The sequence below is a fragment of the Diuraphis noxia genome, unplaced genomic scaffold (genome assembly GCF_037042655.1).
Source record: "Diuraphis noxia isolate RWA-SAM2 unplaced genomic scaffold, SU_Dnox_SAM2 contig0002, whole genome shotgun sequence".
In the NCBI taxonomy this organism is placed as follows: Eukaryota; Metazoa; Arthropoda; class Insecta; order Hemiptera; family Aphididae; genus Diuraphis; species Diuraphis noxia.
Genome location: NW_028301712.1, coordinates 31,056,538 through 31,079,517, shown reverse-complemented (window position 1 = coordinate 31,079,517; position 22,980 = coordinate 31,056,538). Strand labels below are relative to the sequence as shown.

The 22,980-nt window shown below is 30.9% G+C and overlaps 1 protein-coding gene and 1 long non-coding RNA gene across 5 annotated transcripts in view; one reads left to right on the top strand and one right to left on the bottom strand.

The window, feature by feature from the left end:
- Nucleotides 1-83: 83 nt before the first annotated feature.
- LOC107170423 (transcription factor mnt) overlaps nt 84-22,980 on the bottom strand; it is a 29,301-nt gene continuing 6,404 nt past the window's right edge. The window contains exons 1-9 of one of the 4 annotated variants that reach the window (XM_015520540.2): nt 10,789-11,027; nt 10,148-10,574; nt 9,177-9,333; nt 3,394-3,574; nt 2,531-2,833; nt 1,546-1,656; nt 1,358-1,456; nt 1,152-1,267; nt 84-523 (exon numbers count right to left, since the gene is read on the bottom strand). In XM_015520540.2, coding sequence (XP_015376026.1) covers nt 398-523; nt 1,152-1,267; nt 1,358-1,456; nt 1,546-1,656; nt 2,531-2,833; nt 3,394-3,574; nt 9,177-9,333; nt 10,148-10,574; nt 10,789-10,864 — 1,596 coding nt within the window. In that variant the 5' untranslated portion in view covers nt 10,865-11,027 and the 3' untranslated portion in view covers nt 84-397. Of the gene's footprint in view, nt 524-1,151; nt 1,268-1,357; nt 1,457-1,545; nt 1,657-2,530; nt 2,834-3,393; nt 3,575-9,176; nt 9,334-10,147; nt 10,575-10,788; nt 11,028-22,980 lie in introns of those variants that run through there. The other 3 variants (XM_015520541.2, XM_015520538.2, XM_015520537.2) reach the window with 3 other exon arrangements.
- On the top strand, nt 20,346-22,311 carry LOC107170424 (uncharacterized). Its single transcript, XR_001506277.2, has 2 exons — nt 20,346-21,748; nt 21,828-22,311. It is a non-coding gene; the product is annotated as an uncharacterized LOC107170424 (long non-coding RNA).

Here is a 22,980-nt window from a genome sequence, read left to right as displayed (position 1 = left end):
CAAATCAAAATGATTAATAAAACATCTAAATATAAAGCATTGATTTAACTTATAGTCTATATGTAAAAAACAATTAACAAAAATGCCATTATGACAAATATATTTAATTACGATAATTAATTTTTTAATGTGATTTTTTTAAACTTTTATAAATAAAATTAAAACTATAATATTTACAATAGATTTTAAAGATGTCAGGTTTTTGAAATAATAAATATAATAAAATAATTTTCATTGTAGTCTATATAAATATTACATGGTACAAATAGTGTTTTTTTTTTTTTTTTTTTTTAACTGTTATTAAAACTATTTTATACGCTGTTATTACCAAAAACCCCCAAAAAATTAGTATTATTGTACAATAGTTTATATCTTTTAACATAAGGATCGGTGAATGCTATGCTTTGTGGCCGGAATGATGCGATTTTGGCTGTGAGCTGTTCATAACCACCATCGCACTCGGCTTGACTATAAGATGGCCATTTGACAGTGGTGGTAATTGTTGATTTGGAATTGTCACTGCCTATAAAACAAAAAAAATCTACATTAATTTAGCTTATAAGAAAATTTTTTAACAACGGTGCACAAAAAAATGATGTACATTTAGTATTTGGATTGAGAGGACAGTCCCTAGAAGAAGAAAAAATATTTATGCCTATCCGTTTTTTAATATTACATTCTGATACCCTAATCAATAAGACATTTAAATATTTATTTATATATTTTATTTATATTCACACATTTTTATTTTACATTTTGCAACCCCCTTCTAATTTTTACTTGTTCAAGTACTGAGAACATTACAAATCCTTGAAAAAAACAAAATAATACAATACTAATTTAAGATGCTTTGCCTCATATATTTAAATTTTCATGAAAATGATAAAAATTAAAACAATTCGTCAATAACTTTTCATAAGTGCAGAATATTTTAAAATGAGAAAATAAAGAAATATTTATATTATTTTATGCAAGTTACCACTTACCACATCAAAAAAAAAAAATGTTTACTGTACATTTACTTTATTTAATCAAACCATTTATAGACAACATTAAAATAATATTTCAAGTGGTTGTAAACCATAATATTAACTCCAACGTATTTACGTTACAATTTCGCTGATTAGGCAGCATATACACATTATACATACCTTAGAAGAAGCCGTCGACAGTACTAGATGAGCTGGAGCAGAATTGGTATGGTGGTGAGTTAGGAGCAACGGCCGAGTTATGACATGATTTGGAGTAGGCTGTCCCCTGTTCACAACTAGATTGCGCAAATCGTAGAAAACAAAACGATGTCAAAGATAAAGCTTGTGACATTTCATATGAGTACCGAAATGAAGATATTATTTACCTGACGTTTGTGCCGCTATGATGTTATTCTGCAATAGTCTGATTGGTGCGGGCGCTGTGTTGTTGGAATGATCGATCACACTGGTGCCAATCTTTATGCCTGGCCAAAAGAACCGATATTAAAACACCGCATACCACCCGTTAAGTATGTACAAAATAATGTATCCAACACCGGTCATTGCTGCATACCTGCGAGAGACATTTTGGAACGATTGGGCGTAAGTTTTGGGTCGCCGTACAAAGTAAACGAGCCATTTGATACCTTGGTCAATACTGCCTGAGTAGTGCCATCGTGTTGATCTGTAATGTACACATAAGTCGCAATGATTAGGATTGACGATCAATCGGGCGGGATTGAGGAGTATCCTTTATAAATAACCCCAGGGAGCTTATTATAAAGTAACATGGTGAGGGGAAATCGTACAAGTCTACTGTAATGTTATAGGTATATGGCGAAAAATAAAATGTTTATTAACCTTTTAGTTGATCTCGGGAGTGCTATAATTCATTTACGTATATGAGTACTCACTAACTACTCACCCCTATTAAGAGGGTATGTGGTGGTCTGAATACCCGGAAAAAGCTTGGTTTATTTTTTTTTTTTTTGAATGATATAAATACCTATTTAATGAACTTTTGTACGTACATTACAATTTACAGTTAATATAGTAAATACTCAGTATTAATTTGTAGGTTTGGATTTTTCACAGATCTACCTCCTCTCCCTTCCACAAATATATAACAAAAGTTATGTATACACTACTGAAAATGCGTTTAGACACATAGCTGGGTAGGTACTGGACGTGGGGTTAGGTAATGTTAGCAAACCTAGATTATAAGAAGAAATGGTTATAGTTGTAAAACACTGAGAAAAAAAATTGATTTAACAAAAAAAAACTTTAGAAAATAATATTATAATTTGATCCATTTAACGAGATTTTTATAAACTAAGAATTTTCTGAGTTGTCTGTTCAAAATCTGCACTCAATAAATCGGAGGAGCTGACGTTTTTCGTATATTTTAATTGAATATTGAATCTCCAATACTTATGAAATCACAAAATAGTCGCCTGATAACGTATAAGCAGATGAGTATAATGTATAATAATAATTATATGAAAATATGAAAAATGAAATTTCAATAAAAACATAATATTATATATACGTGTACTTACTGAGAGCATCTTTGTGATGGACAAACGTGAGGGTTTGCTGTTGCAAAGCGTTCGGTGGTAACGAGGACGAGTTTCTGGTCTGAGGAACTATGTGAATTGTACTCCCCATCATCGGAGACGTGCTGACGACCTGCACCTGATGGGGAATAATGTCGGAGATGAATGGCAGCGTGGGCGGGGAGGAACTGGACAGAGATGATGTACTACTGTACAGAGCACTGAGTTTGCTGTCGTCCGCGTCGCTAGTAACCATGCTAGCGTCCCTTTCCGTCTCGAAATCTCCGTTTATACTTGTGGCGGCTACTGCGGGAAAACGACGAGACGTCAATAAAATCATAACGAAATAACAGATATTCACAACAAAAAATTGAATATCGTTTTCGTGCCGAACAGGTTGGAAGACTTCCAGGGCGTCGTTTGATGATCAGTTTATATTTTAATTTATACCAGGGTGATGCTTCAACAAGCAAAATAATATTATCCTTTAATAATGAATTAATACAAACGTCGATCATTGGTATTTTTAAATATAAGATCATATTATGGTCATTTAATATTTAAAAATTTCAGGAATCAGATTTTTAGCAATTACATTATTGGTGAAGTAAAAGAGGGAGTATGCTTGTCGTTAATCACCCTGTTCGTAATGATACGACATAATAATAATTAATAGTAACATCAACCACTGATGAAAATCGGCTCAAGACTCCCGGAAGCGTAATTTAATTCTTCGTGAATAATAATGCACAACAACTGACATATTACACGACAGTCAACAGTTACATTATTGATGTAGCAATGAGCAATAGTCGTCGTGACGGTCAGGTGTTGATGGGTTGGATGAAGCGGAGGGGAACACTTACTAGGGGCCTTCCGGGTCATCACGTCTGGCGGTAAGTCCGGCAATAGCTTGCTGAAATCGATGTGATCCCATTTGGCGGCTAGTTCTTTCTTTAGGGACGCGTGCCTCTGTTGAGCCCAAATCTTTTCTCTGGCCAGTCTTTCCATCTCGTGCTCCAGTTCTCTCTCTCGACGTCTCAACACCTGCATCAACACAAAGAACGGTACACAATTCCGCTCGATTATTATGGCATTTTTAAAGATAATTTACCAATATTAGTCATGATTCCAAATAAAAAATTAATCGATATTTGCAATTTTAACACTATATTTAGAGAGCTTTTGAAAGCTGCCCACCATTCTCTTCAAGAGCTCACGCCGGTGGGTATATAATAATACAATACAATTATTGGCCACTAAACATATACGACCGTATCATTGATTAGGCGACAGGCGTACACGCGTCCGAAGTCTATCTTACTTAAAGTATATTATGCACTTAATACATTAACACTAAATCAGAATAAATTTATCAATAATTATATCTAAATTGAAGATATATAATCAGGGCCGGCGTTAATGGTGGGTGTGGGGGGGTGTCACACCCCCCTACTTGGTATTTTTATGTTAATTAGTCGGCAAATTATTATTTGTATAAGAAGTCGGCAAATTTAAAAATAAAGGTAAAAAGTAGAAAAAGTACCTACTTATTTATTATTGATTATTGATACACAAAAAAAAAATTGTGAATTTTAAATATTATTATTAATTATTATGGTTTCACAATTTTGATGAGTCACAGGTCTGGTAGATTATTTTTTGCTTATGTCATATTTTGAGGCACCCTGAACTATTTCCTCCAGGAAGTTCTGCATCCAAATTAACAGACTATGATGGAATTTTTTCCGAGTTTTTAATACTAGTTCATCATTGTAAGGGTATGTTAAATTTATTAGAAATATTAAAAACCTCAGAATCTTTTAAACACCTTTTACCAAATGTGAACATGATGCTACGGTTGGTGTTTACAGCTCCCATTAGTACTGCATCTAATGAACGGGCATTTAGTAAATTAAAAATGGTGAAGAACTATTTAAGATCTACTACGTCTAATGATCGCCTACAAAATTTAATGCTGCTGAACTCAAACAAAGATATTTTGGATAATGTTAATATAACAATGCTTGTTGATAAATGGTCACTTTTGAAAGAAAGAAGAATAATTATGTAAAAATTAAATATCTTATAGAAATATTATAATCTATGTGTATTGTATAACCTACCATATTTTATATTTTGAATGCAAGTAATTTGATAAATACATGAGTACATGACAACATTTTAACAAATTTTAATTATTATTTTTTTTTTTAAGTCGGCAAATTTACCATAGCACACCCCCCCACTTGTTATTCATTCACGCCGGCCCTGTATATAATACAATACCTCCGAGCTTTTGTTGGTTTTCTTATATTTTTTTAAAAATTTTAATGCGACTTTTGGAAGTATTTTTTATTTAAATTATTGCTACATTATTGTTTCTATATACCTACTTCTTATATAAAGTATACATAATTATTTAATAATCAATTGAAAAAGAAAAACACAAAATTTTAGGGAAAAGCATGGATTACATCAAATAATATCATAAATAAAAACCGCATTGAAAATTTGGTATTGGGTGAGCGCGTATTTTTATAGATAATACTGTGAATTTGTTTGTTTCTCCTATTAGGTATAAATGTATAATTGCGATCTAATTTCGTCTATAAACGCCTATATTATATTATCATCGTTGTATGTACTTAATACGTATAAATCAAAACAATAACAAATACATCATTACATCTATTATGTATTTACTACATACCTAGAACCTAGATTCTAACGCTAATTGACAGGTAGTTTATATATGTAATATTATAATGACGCACGCGCGAGACGAAGGTTACCAAAAACATTTATAACATTTATAATAAAGCATATATTATATTAATAAATTATTATTAAATTTATTAGTATTAGTATTATGAACCTGTGACATAGGAAAACACACGAATTGCTTATAATACGAAATATACTATACTTGTCATATAGTCAATTGTTGGTCAATATAATATTATAAACGAGGATATAACGTTACAAATCGTATATTCTTCTTAGAACCACGTTGTACTTAAAACGCCAACGGTCCACACGTGGCACCTAATTAGGTAAGTGGTATAAGCAAAACAAATAAATTATCTAAACATTTAATGAATATGGACATGTCTCGTAACGCGGGCCAAGTATGGCCGAAGTTTTGAAATTTAACACTTCCCAGACGATTGTTAATCTCATTATTTAATGATCAACTGAAATTATGTCGAAGAAATAATAAAAATTATAACTAACAAAATGTATCACTATTCATAAAAACTTGGATAATATTACAGATTTACGTTTAAAAAAGTTATTATTTTAAAATTGTATTACTTATTAACTACATCAATCCTTAAAGTATATACATGAATTAATGAAATATAATTTTTATTTTTATTTATTACTTCCAGAAATTAAGACTTGGAAATTGCAATGTTTTACTTTAATATAACTGCACATTTTAGTAAATTAAAAGCCACCCAATTTTCAAATATTCAATGATTATAATATGATTAAATATTAGGAATATACATAATTAGTAAAAAATCAATAAATCTGCAGTTAGGTTATTTTCAGTTTTATCGATTGAAACCAGAAATATCAAAATCATATATTATATTTGCTAACATTTTCTGTACACCGAAGATTTACATTTATAAAGTACAGACGCAGAATAATATGTCTATACACGCTAATATATGAGTGGTTATTATAACAGAAAACACATTTCATGTGCAGGTATAGGTATACTAAATACTAACGTAAAGCAAAGCATACATTTGTATAATAATGAATGAATAATAAATGACAGAAAATGATATCGTTTAGATATTATAATAAACATAATACAAGAGCGTGAACGAAAGAAGCACAAAAAACCATAATACATTCTCATAAAAAATTCACAACCGACGAAATGAAATGTATTGTTTTTCTTAATTGCTTGGCATCGCAAATTCGCCTACGTTCGGTAACTAATGCCTGCAAGAGCTCACCGCTCTTTGAATGCATTTTTTTTATGAACATTTAAAATACGTGCTTACATAAAATAACAAAAATGTTGTGTTCCTATACACATATCGAAAACTCGATGGCTGAGGTGCCGATAATCACTCACATTATTATTTAAGGTAGGTATATCATTATACTAACAACGTGCAACGGTATAGATCCTTTAATACTGCAGAGGGTTGTACCTTTTAAAAATTATTAAAATTGTATAATTATTTTTTTTGTTCATCACTAGCTGCTGTCACTATAGATTGTATTTAAATGTCAATCAAGTTATTTGAAAATCGAAGCCATGAACATAATATATTTTATCCACGAGTGCTCAATTGGAAACACGATTAAATTTTTCGATTAGCATTTATTCGTTTTAATAAATTCGATACCAGTAATACATTTTTGCGATAAACGTGTGAAAAATGTACTCTGAAATCGAAAAATGTAAGTCTATTATTCAGTAGACACTCGTAGCATAAAATATACCTACCGAACATGAACATGTATTATTGAGCCATAATAATGTAGGTAATATTGTAATAATATGTAGAATGTTACATCCGTTTTCGTCGAACATTAACTATTTTTTTTTTTGGTGACGATTTTAAAATAAAAATTGAATTATATTCTCAATGCGCTATGCTGATTACTAATCGCAACGTTACACGACATGTTATGTTATTGTGTACAGAGTGGTGAACGTGCATCATATACAGTGTTGTACAAAAAAAAAACCGTCACTGCTGTCTGTAGCCCTGTAGGTCATGGTTACGCACATATGAACCATGCGTCGATCAGCGCACGGGCAAATCCCGGATAGAACTGAGACGTGGTGAAAAAAAAAGGTTGTACCCAATACCTATGTACAATATTAATACCTATGATGTATATTAAGTATGGTTCGTCGGTTCGTGCGATCTTATAGAAGAGCACACGTGGAAAAAAATAATAAGTAAACAGTAGAAATCAATTCATGGCAGCACGAGGACTGGTACCACTTCCACCCACGCCACAACGATGAGCATTAGAATGAAATAATGTATGAGCATGTCAACTATATTTTTTTCAAACAATTTAATTATTGAAATATATTGAATCCTATTACCATTGACTATATAAATTATGGAAATAATACACATATAATGCAACATGTTAATACTAGGTGTAAATGGGGTATAATTAATAAATACTTAATAATTAATTAATTAATTAGGATAATTGGGGCATTAAATTTAAAAAAATAAATAATGAGTTTTAAATACACCATAATAAATGATAAAAAAATTGATGGGGCATTAGCTGTATCTCTGGGATTAGATTTTATGAAACTGAGAAACGACACAATGATAAGTAAACATGTAGATATAGTTGTTAGAAACTATAGTAGTAAGTAATAACATGGATTATTCGCTTCAGTTGGCCACCATTCTAATCACAGAAATTTAAGCTCCTCGTTCATTTTAGACAAAATGTATAACTTGAAAACGATCAGAGAGTATCAATCGAGTAGGTACCGACTGCCAAAAAAGAGAGAGGACAACTTAAATTCGTTACAATATAAGCGCGACATTGAGTGCGCGTAAAACAGATTTATCGGAGAAGTTGACCTCACGCGTACCAAATGTCTAGCGCGCTTATATAATGTTGTCTGAAGTACACTTTTAATATTCCAAACAACATAAAATTATATTTATAGACGACGGCGCGCGGCGGCATCATTCAAGGGCGAGATTCGGTGTAATGAAGCAGACCTCAATCGTCGCGAGGTGTCAACTCATTGTGTATTAGACCGTTGCACCTTTACTGAAAACCCTTTGCCCTCCTCAACAGCGTACACAGTGAATCTGCAGCTGAAAACGAGTGTTATAGAGTTTGTTAATACCGTTGGAACAGCGCTAAAGGCGTACCATTACATGGTCGTTTCAAAGTGGAAGTGCCATGATTTTAAATCAAACTTTACTGCACTGCGGAGCGACAACACTATAAAGGTACTGGATATATGCGTTGAAAAATGTGATTTATCGGACCACAGTTTTATACTTCCAGCGAGGTTATCAGTATTTATACATTTTGAATAAATAAGTAATAAACGTTAACATTATTATTATTATTATTATTGGTGGTCACTGGTCCTGCCTAAAAAAAACCCACGAGGCCGTTGCCCGCGTCTGCACTTCGTAGAAAATATAATATAACCTCCTATGAACGTATAAACAATTAATGTATGCCAATAGTACGGGGGAAGCATGCGGGTATATTATAAACCGTATACATTATACTTTTATTATTAATCTATGACAGCGGTTCTCAACCTGTGGTACGCTTACCACTAGTGGTACGCGGAGAGCACATAGGTGGTACGCCAAGAAAATCTACCTTTATAAAAAATTAATTTATGAACAAAATTCTATACATAAACGTAAACGTATACATTATTAATAAGCAAAAAAATGGTGGTATGTAAAAATTTTCAAATTTTGTAGGTGGTACGTGACTATAAAAAAGGTTGAGAACCGCTGATCTATGATATACAAGAATGACTGATTAATGGATATGTGAAAAAATATGGACATCACAAAACTTGTCACAAGTCTAAAACTTAGATAATAGCAATATTCCAATATATTTATAATATTTTAAAGTGAGTCGATGGACTTACCTGAATATACCGGATTGCGCTCCTGAGTATACTCAGGTTCGAAGTCTTTTTCTCGTCTTGAGATGCCGGTACTTGTTTCTTGAGCAGCTCGAAACATTCTTTAAGGTGCGCACGACGGTTCTTCTCCAATTTGTTATGCACTTCTCTGGTGCCAGATCTAAAACGACACCTTATTGTACAACAGCGTTCTTAATTCATAAATGATAAATGAGATACACGTTAACACTGTTAACTTAACAGTACCTACCTATTCTTATACTTAACAATCAACCTAATTTAATAATAAAAATTAATTTTACTAGGTATACCTATTTTACGATAATTTTTAAACACAAAAATATATATACCTATTACGTAAAGAACTAACAGATCAAAATATTAAATAGAAACTGTTGGGAATAACTATATTTGCCGAACAAGCTTGCTCTGTTTAAGATACCTTTACTACAATGGATGGATCTTTTTAGTTTAGTTTTATTTTCAGCCTTTGGGAATTTTTTTTTTAGTTACCGAACGGAGCTAGTGCTCAATATTTTTAGACGAATTGATTTTGAAGAGGAAATATATCAAGTTATTAAAAGGAGGAGACAATATTTTTTTGTTATTATAAGTCAAATATATATAAACCTAACCGAGGATATATCATATTGACTACTACAATAATATTATATGGGGACAAATTCTAGGCATAATCATGAATAGTAAATATAATATATGTATATTAATATATGGAAAACGCAACAGTATAATACATAATAATACACACCCCATGTTTTTATAGATAATTCGTGGAAACATCTACTGATGTAGTATACCAATAACAACAAATGTTGAAAACTATATGTTTGTAAGATTATCGGGAAACACATAGGTTATACTCTAGTAGGTATAGTACTGTACCATCTATACTCAATGGTTATACGTAATAGAACAGTATATAAAAAATAATATAATTATAACGAAACACTTACCCTGTGCGTCTTTTGAGTTCCTGCGCCAAAGACAGCGTGGCGACATTATCGTCTTGGCTGTTGATTAGGGCGACAGTGGTGGTGGTGTTGTTGTTGTTGTTAGCTGTTGCAACGGCGGTACAAGCAGTGACAGAGGGCTTATATACTGCGTGGTGTTGCTGTAGCGGTTGATGTAGTTGTAGTTGCAGTTGTTGTTGTTGTTGTTGTTGTTGTGGTGGTGGTGGTTGTTGTAGTTGTTGCTGTGGCTGGTGTAGCTGTAGTGTGTGTTGCTGCTGTAGTACGACGGGAGTGGCTTGATGGTGTAGCTGTTGTCTTGGTGGAGTAGACGGCGGTTCGATGTGGTTCAACGAGGCCGGTAGATCGGAACTGGGCAATGTTACTGAAGTAGGATGATAACCAGCATCCTTGTTACTCAACAACGGCTCTTCTGAAAGCAAAGCAAATACTTAATAAACATTGACTGTAAAAAGATATAGGTACCTATAATAATAATAATAATAATAATAAAAGGATGTCATATTATTATATGGAACGACGATGCATAACTGACTTGCATTGCAGACTTATAGAATTTACAATGTTTACATGTAAAATATTAAAATATAATGTATTATAGGTAATAATATTGTTATGACGTATACCCAGGAGATAATGTCTGATCCATTTTTTTTTCGGCGGCGCCACCCAAGTGTCCACGTTTAATATTAAAACTCCCATAATAACAACAATAATTTGAGTACGACTGACGTGTTATTGTTGTTTTGACGGTACGAGATGCTTTAGATTACCGGAGAACAGAATAAATCGTAACAAACGGTACGCCATGGTCTGCACATCGGGACAATAGTATGCGCGAATATGTATAGCGGAGGAGTCGACTTGTCTGAGCTCGGCAATGGCACTGCGCGAGACTCAGCGAGAGGCATTGGAAACCGAAAGCAGTTTTGGGAGAATCTCGCGGCGGCGAGCAAAGCTGAGAACGTCAACGGTGACGTCACACCCGGCCGCATCTCCTACCACCACGCGCCGCCCACCAACGGAGAGCGTGTTCGGCCGTCGTGCCGGTTTCGTGATAGCACACCGGTGTATATAAATAACATAATAATACATAAATAGGAATATAGCTAATGCCCATAGTTGCTAATGCTTAAGAGTTTAGAGATCAATAAAAAATAAATAAAAAATTAGGAATATTATATAAATTATAATAATAACAATAATGTGTGTTTGCAAGTTTCACACGTGTCTCGGCGGGTATAATATTATTTTTTTATTGAAGTTTCAGCGTTTGAATATTGAAAATAAAAATATAATAGGTACGCATTAATATATTTGTTTTTTAAATCAAGCACTTTAGCGTTGAAATATATACACCCAACCCATATAACATTATAGTAAACATATAATATATTATTATAATCAGCCGTTAACTAGTCGCATTTTTTTATCCGCACAATATAATATCTTACTGCGTCAGAAGTGCGATTGGCGATAAAATCCATAATCGATATCGTCAGTTTAATAAATAATAATATTTCGTGTGTGCACAACATTATACACGTTGTTATAGTGCCACAGCGAATAAGCATAGGTACCAGCTAGGCCCAAGGTACACACGCGTAAACGTGCGTGTTGTTTTACCCACCCTAAAAATATTATAACGTTTCCAACACCTTTTTGCCATCGTACGATCATATATGTTTTTAACATTATAAATGTATAGGTACACGACATATGTCCGTGACGTCCAATACAAGTACGACCGAAATGCGTGAACCCGACAACGATTTGCGGATGGCGATTGGGCCTCGCGGACGAGGGTGGGAGTAAAGTGCAAGAGAATGAGCAACGTCCGGAGATCAAAAATCCATCACGTATAAACACGTTACAAAATTGTATAAATTATATAATATGAGACTATAAAATATATACACATCTACAGGAGAGTGTAATGTATATTGTGTATGGCTAAATATAAAAATGTAATATTTGATATTATATAGGTGTGCATTGTTTATAACATCGAAGTAAGTCCGTTCATTCTTTTTAAAGCGTGAGTATGCTTAAAATAAAACTTATATAAAATGGTGTTCTCTCATAATGGTATGATACATAATGATATAATATCAACTCGCTATTTCGACAGATTTAATAATTTTTATATTACCTACTCTATTTTCCAATTACGATACGTAAATTCTGTGAAATTAATAATTTAAATCAGTTTCATTTGTAGGTTTGAAATACTTCAAAGTCGATATTATAAGACAAATACCAATACACGTGTAATAAACGTAAATTACATATGTTGTTATAACATCTTATTATAGTATAAACAATTTGTATTTCTAACCATCTAACCTAATAAATATTAAGGTAGGTATCATATAAAAATAAAGTATAGACAGATCATTTATGTATTATGTGAGAAATACAATTTAATATTTAAAATTATATGTTATTTTCATTTTTATTATTAGTATTTATAAATTATTATTAATGTAAAATAATATCTAAATCTTGTTTTTATCTTGAAGATGAAGTATTTGTAAGTTGGTCTTTTTTAATTTTCTGTAACACCATTTATTAGTTATCAAATATTTACTAAAATATATTTTAAAAATCAAATACATAAACGCATCATACGTATTACTCGGTGTATTTACGTCCATGACCTTGAATTTAACGGAGCATTATCAATATATACCTAATTGAGATTATAAAAAATTTTTATACGGCGCTTGTCATACACGACAAAACTACTACACGTGTTTGATAATATTTGTTTTTTGCATATATAAATTAATTGAATAAATTAATAAATAAGGCTGTTTTTTCAAAAACTAATTTCAGAAGGTTCAGAATTGTTTAATACATCGGAACTTCTATAACTCGAAGAATATATAGGTTCTCCGTCAGTCGAACTTTCGATAACTCGAATTAAGGGGGAAAAAAAATTCAAGGTTTCACTGAATATACCTACTACATTTATAACGGGTATAGGTTTTTACGTTCAAAATATTAACTGATATTTTACTTTAAAAAAAAAATATGGAGATTCCAAACCTCTGGACCTTCCCACAGATTTGGGCTAGTGTAGTCTAGTAAATGCATGTGTTTGTTAAATGTGCTATGTTGGGAAACATAGATATCAAGCATTTTAGATAATTTTCATTGTATTTTGTAACTACTCCAAATCATAAAATATTATTAAGTATAACCAATCTAAAACTATCTAGGATAATGTATTCTCAAAATAAAATCAATAGTACAATATATTAGAAATGTTAAGTGTACCTATATACTATCGTACAAAATCAAATTAACTTTTTTCTTTTGTAAAATATCACATAATATATATTTAAAATAAATTATAAAATGTATTATATATACTCTAATACAACATAACATTTGTATTATAAAATTTAGGTAGAAGTTATCAAGAAAAAAATACATTATTTGTGAATTTTCGTGTCATAAAACTACAAATATAATATTTTTAGAATTATTTACGAGGAAGTTATGCGTAAGTGGTACCCACCCATTGTGCTTATTGGAGGTGAAGCATATAAAAGTGTTCGCTACCCTAAACATTTGTTGCTAGTTACGTCACTGCTAAAATGTAATATATAAATAACACTACTAACAAAACTCGTTATTTTAAAATTGATTCAAGACAATATTTTAAATAAATAATATTATAATTTATAACCTATACTACGCATATTCACTGAATCGAAATCAATATGTATAAGTAACTTGTATTCAAACCGAAAATATGACAAAACAAAATGCCTTAAGACCCTTCTAAACACTAACAGCCGAAGATAGTACCTAGCTACGATACGTTTGTTTAAAAAACATTGCATACAATAATAGAATAAATAAAAGATTTTTCAAAATTTTGATAGGCTAAAAATATTGTTTAATATTATTTTGTAAAATACAAAATCTATAATCGTGGTAACAAAAGTTGCTACAGACGGATCACAAATATGTCATGAATAAATTGTTTTCTACATTCGATATACTATGTATTTACGAAAAATAAATAAATGGTACTAATAACAATTATTAGCATACAAATTGTAAGACTATTTAAACATAAAAACGAAAATATTTTTGATTAAACATTTCTTAATTAAAGTGTGTATCAGTCTATTTGCCATGTGTGATGTAAGTAGTAAACTGCAAAGAAATGTATTGAAAAAAATCTATAGGTAATTAAAAATAATCTCTTATCAATATTATAAAATGTAATATATTAATTCATGATAAAATAAACAAACTTATTACGTATTAAAGTTATTAGTTATGGCTTTAATAAACATGTATGTTGTGTATACGTTGTAAATAATAATAAATAATATAATGTACAATTTTAATTAAATATTATTTAATTAACTACAACCCATACTGCCATAAATACAACATTTGTTTTTAAATTTATAATTACCAATATGGATGTGAATACATGTATCATATATCTACCTATAATAAGTTGAATTGTTATAAATTATAATCTAGTAAGTCACTCATATATATAAACAAAATAAATAAATGAAGAATGCTTGAGAGAATTAGCCCCAAATTTTCTAATAACATTATTTGTTTACTAGAATAGTTACTAGTTAGTTATAACAATTTAGTATTTTGTTCTTCAAGGCAAGTGATTATTATATCAAATAAATTACAATCAAACATCAATTAGAAGATACAAAATATGGAATATAATTTAACATATTACTTAAATTTACATTAGCTCAGTTAGAAAAACTAATAAGCTATAACTGATACTACAATGAAACAATTGTATTGTAATATTATAACAGGTATGTCAGTATACACTTTTTTTATGTATATAAATTCATGATTCATTATGACATGGTATTATAATAGGTGTAACTAGGCCTTGGGTAGAGGGGGAGTATATTTAATTACATATTTAGTACATTGCTATTGTTAGTAATATTCATTTTACTGATATTAGTAATACAGTAGGTTCAATTATTTTTGCCCAAAACATTGCATTTACTTTTTTTTTTAAATTATAAAACGATGGAAAATTATTTATATAATATTTTATACCATAAATTATTATTTATTAACTTCTAACTAAACATCAACTTATTTAAGATACAACAGTTTGAATTAGTTCGTAGTATAAAAAGGCAATAGTTTAAATTCATCTAAATATTTAAAAATGCCATTGCATATTATAGTAAAACATAATTTCAACGAACAATTGAAAATCCTACAAATAGTTTTTAATCACAACAAAATAACTAAAATCGTAACACGCATCGTTTAAATATCCAGTTTTTTGGTGGATTCATAGATTCACCACATTTGAAACTTTTATTTAAAAAAATAAATATATATGTATACAGAGTGATTCTTCTAAGTGGGTACACTAATTATCTCGAAAAGTATTTACTTTTTTCAAAATATTTTTTTACATGGTTTCATGTTGTTAAAAAACAAAAGTTTTTATTAAAAAATCATATTTTTTATCCTTATAATTTTTTTAAGTTTTTTACTTTTTTGAATGACAACATAGAGTTTTAATTTCATATTCCTAAGCAGAATATTTTTCTAAGTATTTTGATTCATAAGAATCGAATTTAGGACGAGTAGTTTATGAGTTATAAGTATTTAAAGTTTAGACAAGCGGAGTAGTGGACAAACATTTTGCGGGGTAGCCCCGTACCACTTCACTCTGCTAATCTAAACTTAAATACTTATAACTCAAAAACTACTAGCCCTAAATTCAATTTTTATGAATCAAAATACTTAGAAAAATATTCTGATTTGGAATATGAAATTAAAACTATATGTTGTCATACAAAAAAAGTAAAAACTTAAAAAATGATAAAGGTAAAAAATATTTAAAAATATAATTTTTCAATAAACACGTTGGTTTTTTAACAACTTGAAACCATGTAAAAAATATTTTGAAAAAAGTAAATACTTTTCGAGATAATTAGTGTACCCATTTAAAAGAATCACCCTGTATATTTTTATCTGATTTAAACAAACTTATGACGAATCTTGTAACACATTTTGAAACCTTAAACTAGAATATAAAAGAATGAAATATTCTAAGTTCTAACTTTAAATGCTCTAAAAAAATTATCTGCTGTGGATTTACACACATTCCAGTTATAATATTTACAAGGAATCACCATAAGAGCATGAGATTTTTTGTAATATACCTATAAGAGTAATATACAGATATCTCACAAAAAATTAAAATATTTTGATAACTCTATTGTATTCTGTGGAAAAAAATTATAATACATACAAACATCACGGTTTCGAATTTCGTTTAAAACTAAAGTTGTTCATTTTAAGATTACATCAAAAACTGGTTTTACATGAAAAATTATAATTTTTCCCAATTATTACGACATTACCTACGCATGTGGTTCTCCGTTTTGCAAATGTAAGACAGTAAAAACTATTTTGCATGATGGGATAGAACCACTTAGGATGTAGAGATACTAACAGACTTCAAATTTATCTATAATAAAGTTGAAAACATCTGTCAAATATCGTTTTCATTTTTTTTTTTTTTTTTTTTTGATATGAATTATACGAAAAAAGTTGATATTGTATAAAATGACTTTATTAAAATCCATTTTTTTTGTGAGTTTTTAAACTTGAAAACTTTTTTTGTAGTTCCAATATCGAAAAAATCAAAACGTTACTTCATAGCCAAAGTTTTCCGTTTTGTGTGGTGAATATATCGTTTCTTAATTAATAACTGTAGCTTTCTCGGTTCTTCCCCGCGTAAAACAAGGGTTTTTGTATTTGATGTTTTACTACATTTGTAAAACGGAGACTACACATGCGGATGTAGCGTCCAATTACAACTTTTGACCTTTCTGTAAGACCAACAGATTCATTTATCTACTAGATAGATATAGTAGTTCATAATATTTAAACATTAATTCATTGACTTCAAAAAGTGATATCAGAAAAAATACATATATATCGTTGTAAAATTAATTAACCAATATTAATCGTTGTATCTAAAATGTAAATTTTATGAAATATATTAATATTCATTATAATATACATATGTAATGAAAGTAAAATATTTTGTTTAACAACAAAACAAATCACAATATAGGTTCGCATAGACATGGACCACCCATCAGGACAAAAGCTTAATTTAATTTGATTTCCCCTTCTAACTTTATAACTTTGAAAAACACAATAAATGTAATTAGTAATATTATTAAAATAAAATAAATAAGTTAAGTAGAGCTTTAGCAGAAAAATGTTGGAAGTCTGCCCCTGTTAGGCATGCCAAAACACCAGCTTATTTTTGTTGCAACCGTGTCGCCACAGAAACTTGCACATTGGTATATTATTATGTACGCCGAATTTTCGCTCAAATTAACGGTACAAAATGCATACACGTATGGTTTTCTTCATTATGTATGTAATGTATAAAGTATATACAAAAATGAAAAGTATTTATAATACATATAACCTAATAACTAATTCCAAGTGTCGATTATTAGCACGTTTTAAAAATTCAATGGAAAAATTCTGATTTTAAAGATAAACTCGAATTATATGACAATATTTAAATACCTAGGTACCAATAATACAAATTAAACGAGACAGGCATAACAACGAATAATCCGTAAAAACTGTATCATTTTTTTTTCTAACTAGTCTATTATCTGCACGGTGTCAATGGGTAAGAATTATATTCTTTTTAAAACGTTGTATTCATTCGATGCCCAATTCATTACCAATTTTATTTATGTTACAAAAATTTAAATCCTATCTACATTTATTTTTATAAGAAAATACAAGATTTTGAAAAACTAATTCTCATTTAAATTTTAAAACAGTATTAAGTATTGGATATAGGTATGAACTCGTAATGAATATTAAACAAGTACAGTATTAAAATGAATAAAAACAAAAAAACAAATTTAAATGAATAAATCTAAAAATGCAGATAACTTAAAAAATAAGTGTACACATTTTAATAATTAATAAGTACTAAAATAATAATTAAAATCAAACAGATAACAACTTTTACTATAATTTTATAATTTATAGCAATAACTAATAAGTTAATTGTTTGTAAACGACTGGAAATATTATTTATAAAAAGTATTTACAGTCATTAGTTAGATTATTCGACAATACATCAATACATATTACCTACTTTATTATTATGATGTTCGTGTAACGCCATCTGTTGATTCGTAGCGCATCAACTTGGAAACAGTTATGCGAAAAAACATTTCCATTACAAATTCATATATACACGTAAAAAGTACGGCTTGGACTTTGAATAGTAAATAATGACTAATGAGTAAAGAGATTAAGAGAAAAAGTATTTTGAAATTGTCTCACTTCACTAAACTCGGCGGAAGCCAATTGTATTGTTATTTTAAATGAATAAAACCATTTCTTACTTGTTACTTCTTACTATGCCTACCTAATATTAACAAAAAATAAATAATATCTAATACATTTTAGATATTCTCGGAAACAAAAAAATGTTCTCTATTTGTGATATTTCTAAATGATAACTAGGCTATAGCCTAGTAAACATTTAACTCTGATTCTAATATACTTTATATTTAAAGAATAATTGCATGGTTATAAAATATATCTAAGTTGCGTAATTTAACATAGGTCTCTTGCAAAACTTCCCGAAATTTTATATATACTACTAAGAAATACATTTCTAAAATATTTCAGAGTCTAATTTGTTACTATTTTTTGTGTCGTATATTATACAAGAACCTCTCTTCCAAATAAAAAGTAAATATTTAATATTCTTACTAAACATACAAGTAGGTATAGGTCGAAGACCGAGGTACAACATAATAAAACCAACCAAAACGTCAAAACAATGCCAGTACGTCGAGAGTAGTTTCTGCATCTAGTTGGTACATATTCAAAAGGAAAAATTTAAAATCTTAGTATTTTACTGTTTTGAAAATAATCCGGATAAAAAGAAAATTAAGGAAAAACGGGAATGATTACGGAAAAGCTGTTTTATACTAAATAGATTTTAATTTTTAGGCAAAACTCTTAATCGTAGATTTTTGCGATATACACCCAAAGTGTACGAAATGCGTATTAACATTAGAATATTTTTAAGATATTTCAACTCTTTGTTAGCTAAACAATAAACTATCACATTTGATAGTTATAATTTATTTTATGTAAAAAAAAAACTCGATTAAAAATATGAACATTTTAACAGAAGGTTATTCATAAATTGTTGTTATAGGTAACAATTAAATTAATTTGAGATATACAAAGGCATTTTTTTTTTTTTGATTATGAGGACAAATATCGTGAAAATCAAAATTATTTCGTAGGTAGTTACAATTTTAACACAAGGTTTATCATTATAAAAACTAGGAATATAAAAATTTTTTAAACATAAATTGGTTTTAGATATTTAAATTTAAAAAATAACGATCTTGATTATTTTGTGGTAGTACAAAAGTATTTTTCATGGGGACTTTTAACACACATTATTATCTTTTAAGCAAATACTTAATATTTCTCACCCAATATTTTCGACAAAAATTAATTTGAACGTATTACTAAATATTAAGTAAATTTATAGCAATATAAATATTGATTTCATAAAATAATCTTGGTTAGGTTAGGCTGAGACGTTTTTGATGCAATGATTTATCATTGAATTCAAATTTAATGTAAATAACATGTAATTTTGTTACATATATAAATATATTATATTAATATAGTATCTAATAGAAGCTTACATCACAAATGTAACAGAATAAGGGTAGCATTAGAATAAGAATAACTGTGTAAAATGTTGTACTCGTCTCAATGCGACGTGTCGGAGTGTCGGACTTATTCGGCTGTAAAAGTCGAGATGTTCATTCGCGAAACAACAGAGGGACGGTCACGTTCAATAAATTATAAATATTTTGCAATGTGCTTTAAATATGTGACCTTTATCATGTTCACTTCGTATGACATAATTATGATAGACATTAATTTATTTTATAATACACCGGTACGGCATAAACATAAAACATCAAATGTGTCAATAATTGTTCGCTAGCGTACATCATAGGAAAACATTGAAAGTATTGCTGTTCTATAATATAATCCAGGATGTTTTCATAAAATATTATTTACATTGTTAGCAACACGACTGCCTGCCGTACTATAGCTAGTCATTAGGTATAGCAACTAGAATATTATTGTACAGCTACGCCGTCAACTACACAAACACAAAATCGTTTTAAAAAACAAATCAGTCTGGTTTTTGATATTTTCAGGTAATCCCCACCACTAACGTCGTCATCAAATAATAAAATTGCTAAAAGTTGATGACGTGATTAGACGCGAAATAACTAATAAGTAATAATATGTAACTCGTTCGGTACCAAACATTATAACCTTAGTATATTATAACTGACGTGTATCGGAGAAAATGAAATGCGTCACGACGAGCCGACAATTACTTGCGTTTTTGAACCACACCGTATTATAGTATTGAAATAATATTATTAACGTGGCCGATACGATCTGGTGTATTTTTGAAACGAGACTTCTGCCAGTTTGACAAAAAGCCAACGCAGTCAATCCAAAAGCGGCCTGAATAAAAATGGAACGAGAAAGGGGATCACCTGCCGTGAAAAAAAGGATTGGTGATCCTTTGGCGTACCTCCGCCCGGACGAAAAAATAAAATTTCGATATTAGTATAATATGGTAAGCGCGGACGTAATATTATTCATAGCTAAAAAACGACAATTGTACCGTAATTATAATGTAATAGCACTTCGGTATAGCGTCCACGGCCCAAGTCCACCTGCCAGACGACGGACGACCGATGCCGCCGATTCGCGCGCGCGTTTACAACACCCCACCCGCCCACACATCAGTTCACGTGTGCGCGCGTACGGCCACCGTTCAGGACGGAGAAGAAAATGCATGAAAACAAATCCGCAAAACGGCGCGCAAGTTTAGTATCTATTCGAGTGCAAACGGATAACACGACCGGCAGAAAACGAGTTGGTGAACCACGCACACACAACGCTTGTAAACGGTCACGACTCTCGGTCCAACGACGGTTGCCGATTTCGTGCACGGTGGTGGGCGGCCGCCGAATCGCGCGGAACGGCAACGTCGCATTGATTACTCCAAATCCCGGCGGCGGTCTGGTGCCCGCGTGTATCATCGGTCGGCGAGCACGCTGTCGCCGTCGCCGCCAGCAGAAGCAGCAGACAACAACGTGTTGTGTTGCTCAGTAACGTCGATCATGCGGCGGTGGCGGTGACTGCGCGGTTACGGTGGAGGTGCGGCGCGACAACGGCCAGAACATGCGCAACAACAATATAACCGAGCCCATGTGCTTCGCCGCGGTGTACGGCGGCAACCCCTCCGCAGATCGCGTGGCACGACCGTCACCCCACTCCCGGACCGTAGCTTTGCCGCCGCCGCGCGCCGTCGGCCGACCAGCACTCCCACCGAGTAGTGGCGGCGGCGGTAATGACGACGACGGCTACAACGATGTCTCTCTCTATCCAAACACCTCGGCCGTTCATTAGCTTTCTATACCATATCTATTGGTAGGTATTAATAAATAAAATTAAAAAAACTAAATTTCGACGTTATAATGAGAAAAGGATTTTTTTTTTTTTACTTTAGCTATTGTTTTCCTTAATGAATGGCATTGTAAAAACGGAGAAATAAACATGAATTCATAACGAGACGGTCAACACACATCACGAAAAACCAAAATATGAAATAGGTATTGAACTTAGCTACATTTGTGATTTTCTTTTGAGGGGAGGGGATAAATTATGCTATTTACTATACATTAGTTTCAGTATTTCACGGCCTTATCAACGAAATATCAAACAACAGTACATAATATTTTCTGATTATATATCAATATATGGCTAATTTACAACAGAAGACAATGAGTAATGTGATTGTAAGCTTTGTAAATTTAAAATATACATAGGTTTGAGGACTTGTGACGATCGAACGATATTAATATTTATTGAATATTAATATTTATTTTTAGTGCCGTATCCAGGGGGTGGGCTTTTGGGCTTAAGCCTCCCCCCCCAAATCTCAGGAAAGGTATTGTTTTATAGTACATAATACATTAAATACATACATTTTATACATGTTTTTAAATTAATTCCTGTTTTCCTATAGAGTTAAGTATGAATGTTAAAGCCTCCCCTCCCCCCGAAAACAAATCCTGGGTACGACACTTCTTCAAGGACCGTATTTAATATATTTTTTTTTTATAATACTACCAGAGTACTAGACTACCTATAAGGCTACTTGTATTTATTGTAAATGTAAAAAGTTGAAATAATCATATAAAGTACTACCTACATTTAAAATAAACCTACTCTAATTTCAAATGTAAAAATATACGAATCCATAAAACAAGATTTTATTGTTAATAATTTTTCTTTTGCAAGTGAATTACAGCATTTATATATTTAGTGCATTAAAAGTTTAAGTGATAAATCAATCGAGTCTATTGGTATCCCGACTTCTAATAAACAGCAAGTCAATAACAACTATATGTTTTGTGAGATAGACAAAAAGATGTCATCATTATTGAAATAAGCATTGACCACCGTCTTTGTGACGTCAGTCTTAAGGGCGACGGCATTAGTCATTTCTCCGGTGCACATTATAGTCACAGTAGTAGTTTTTATTGACAAGGAAAACGTACATAATAAAATTGAGCCGTGTATTCTAACAGCGTGGACGACGACGGCGCTGCCACTCGCACAAAAGTACCTAAAGAACACGCTTTTCGCGAAATTTCGAG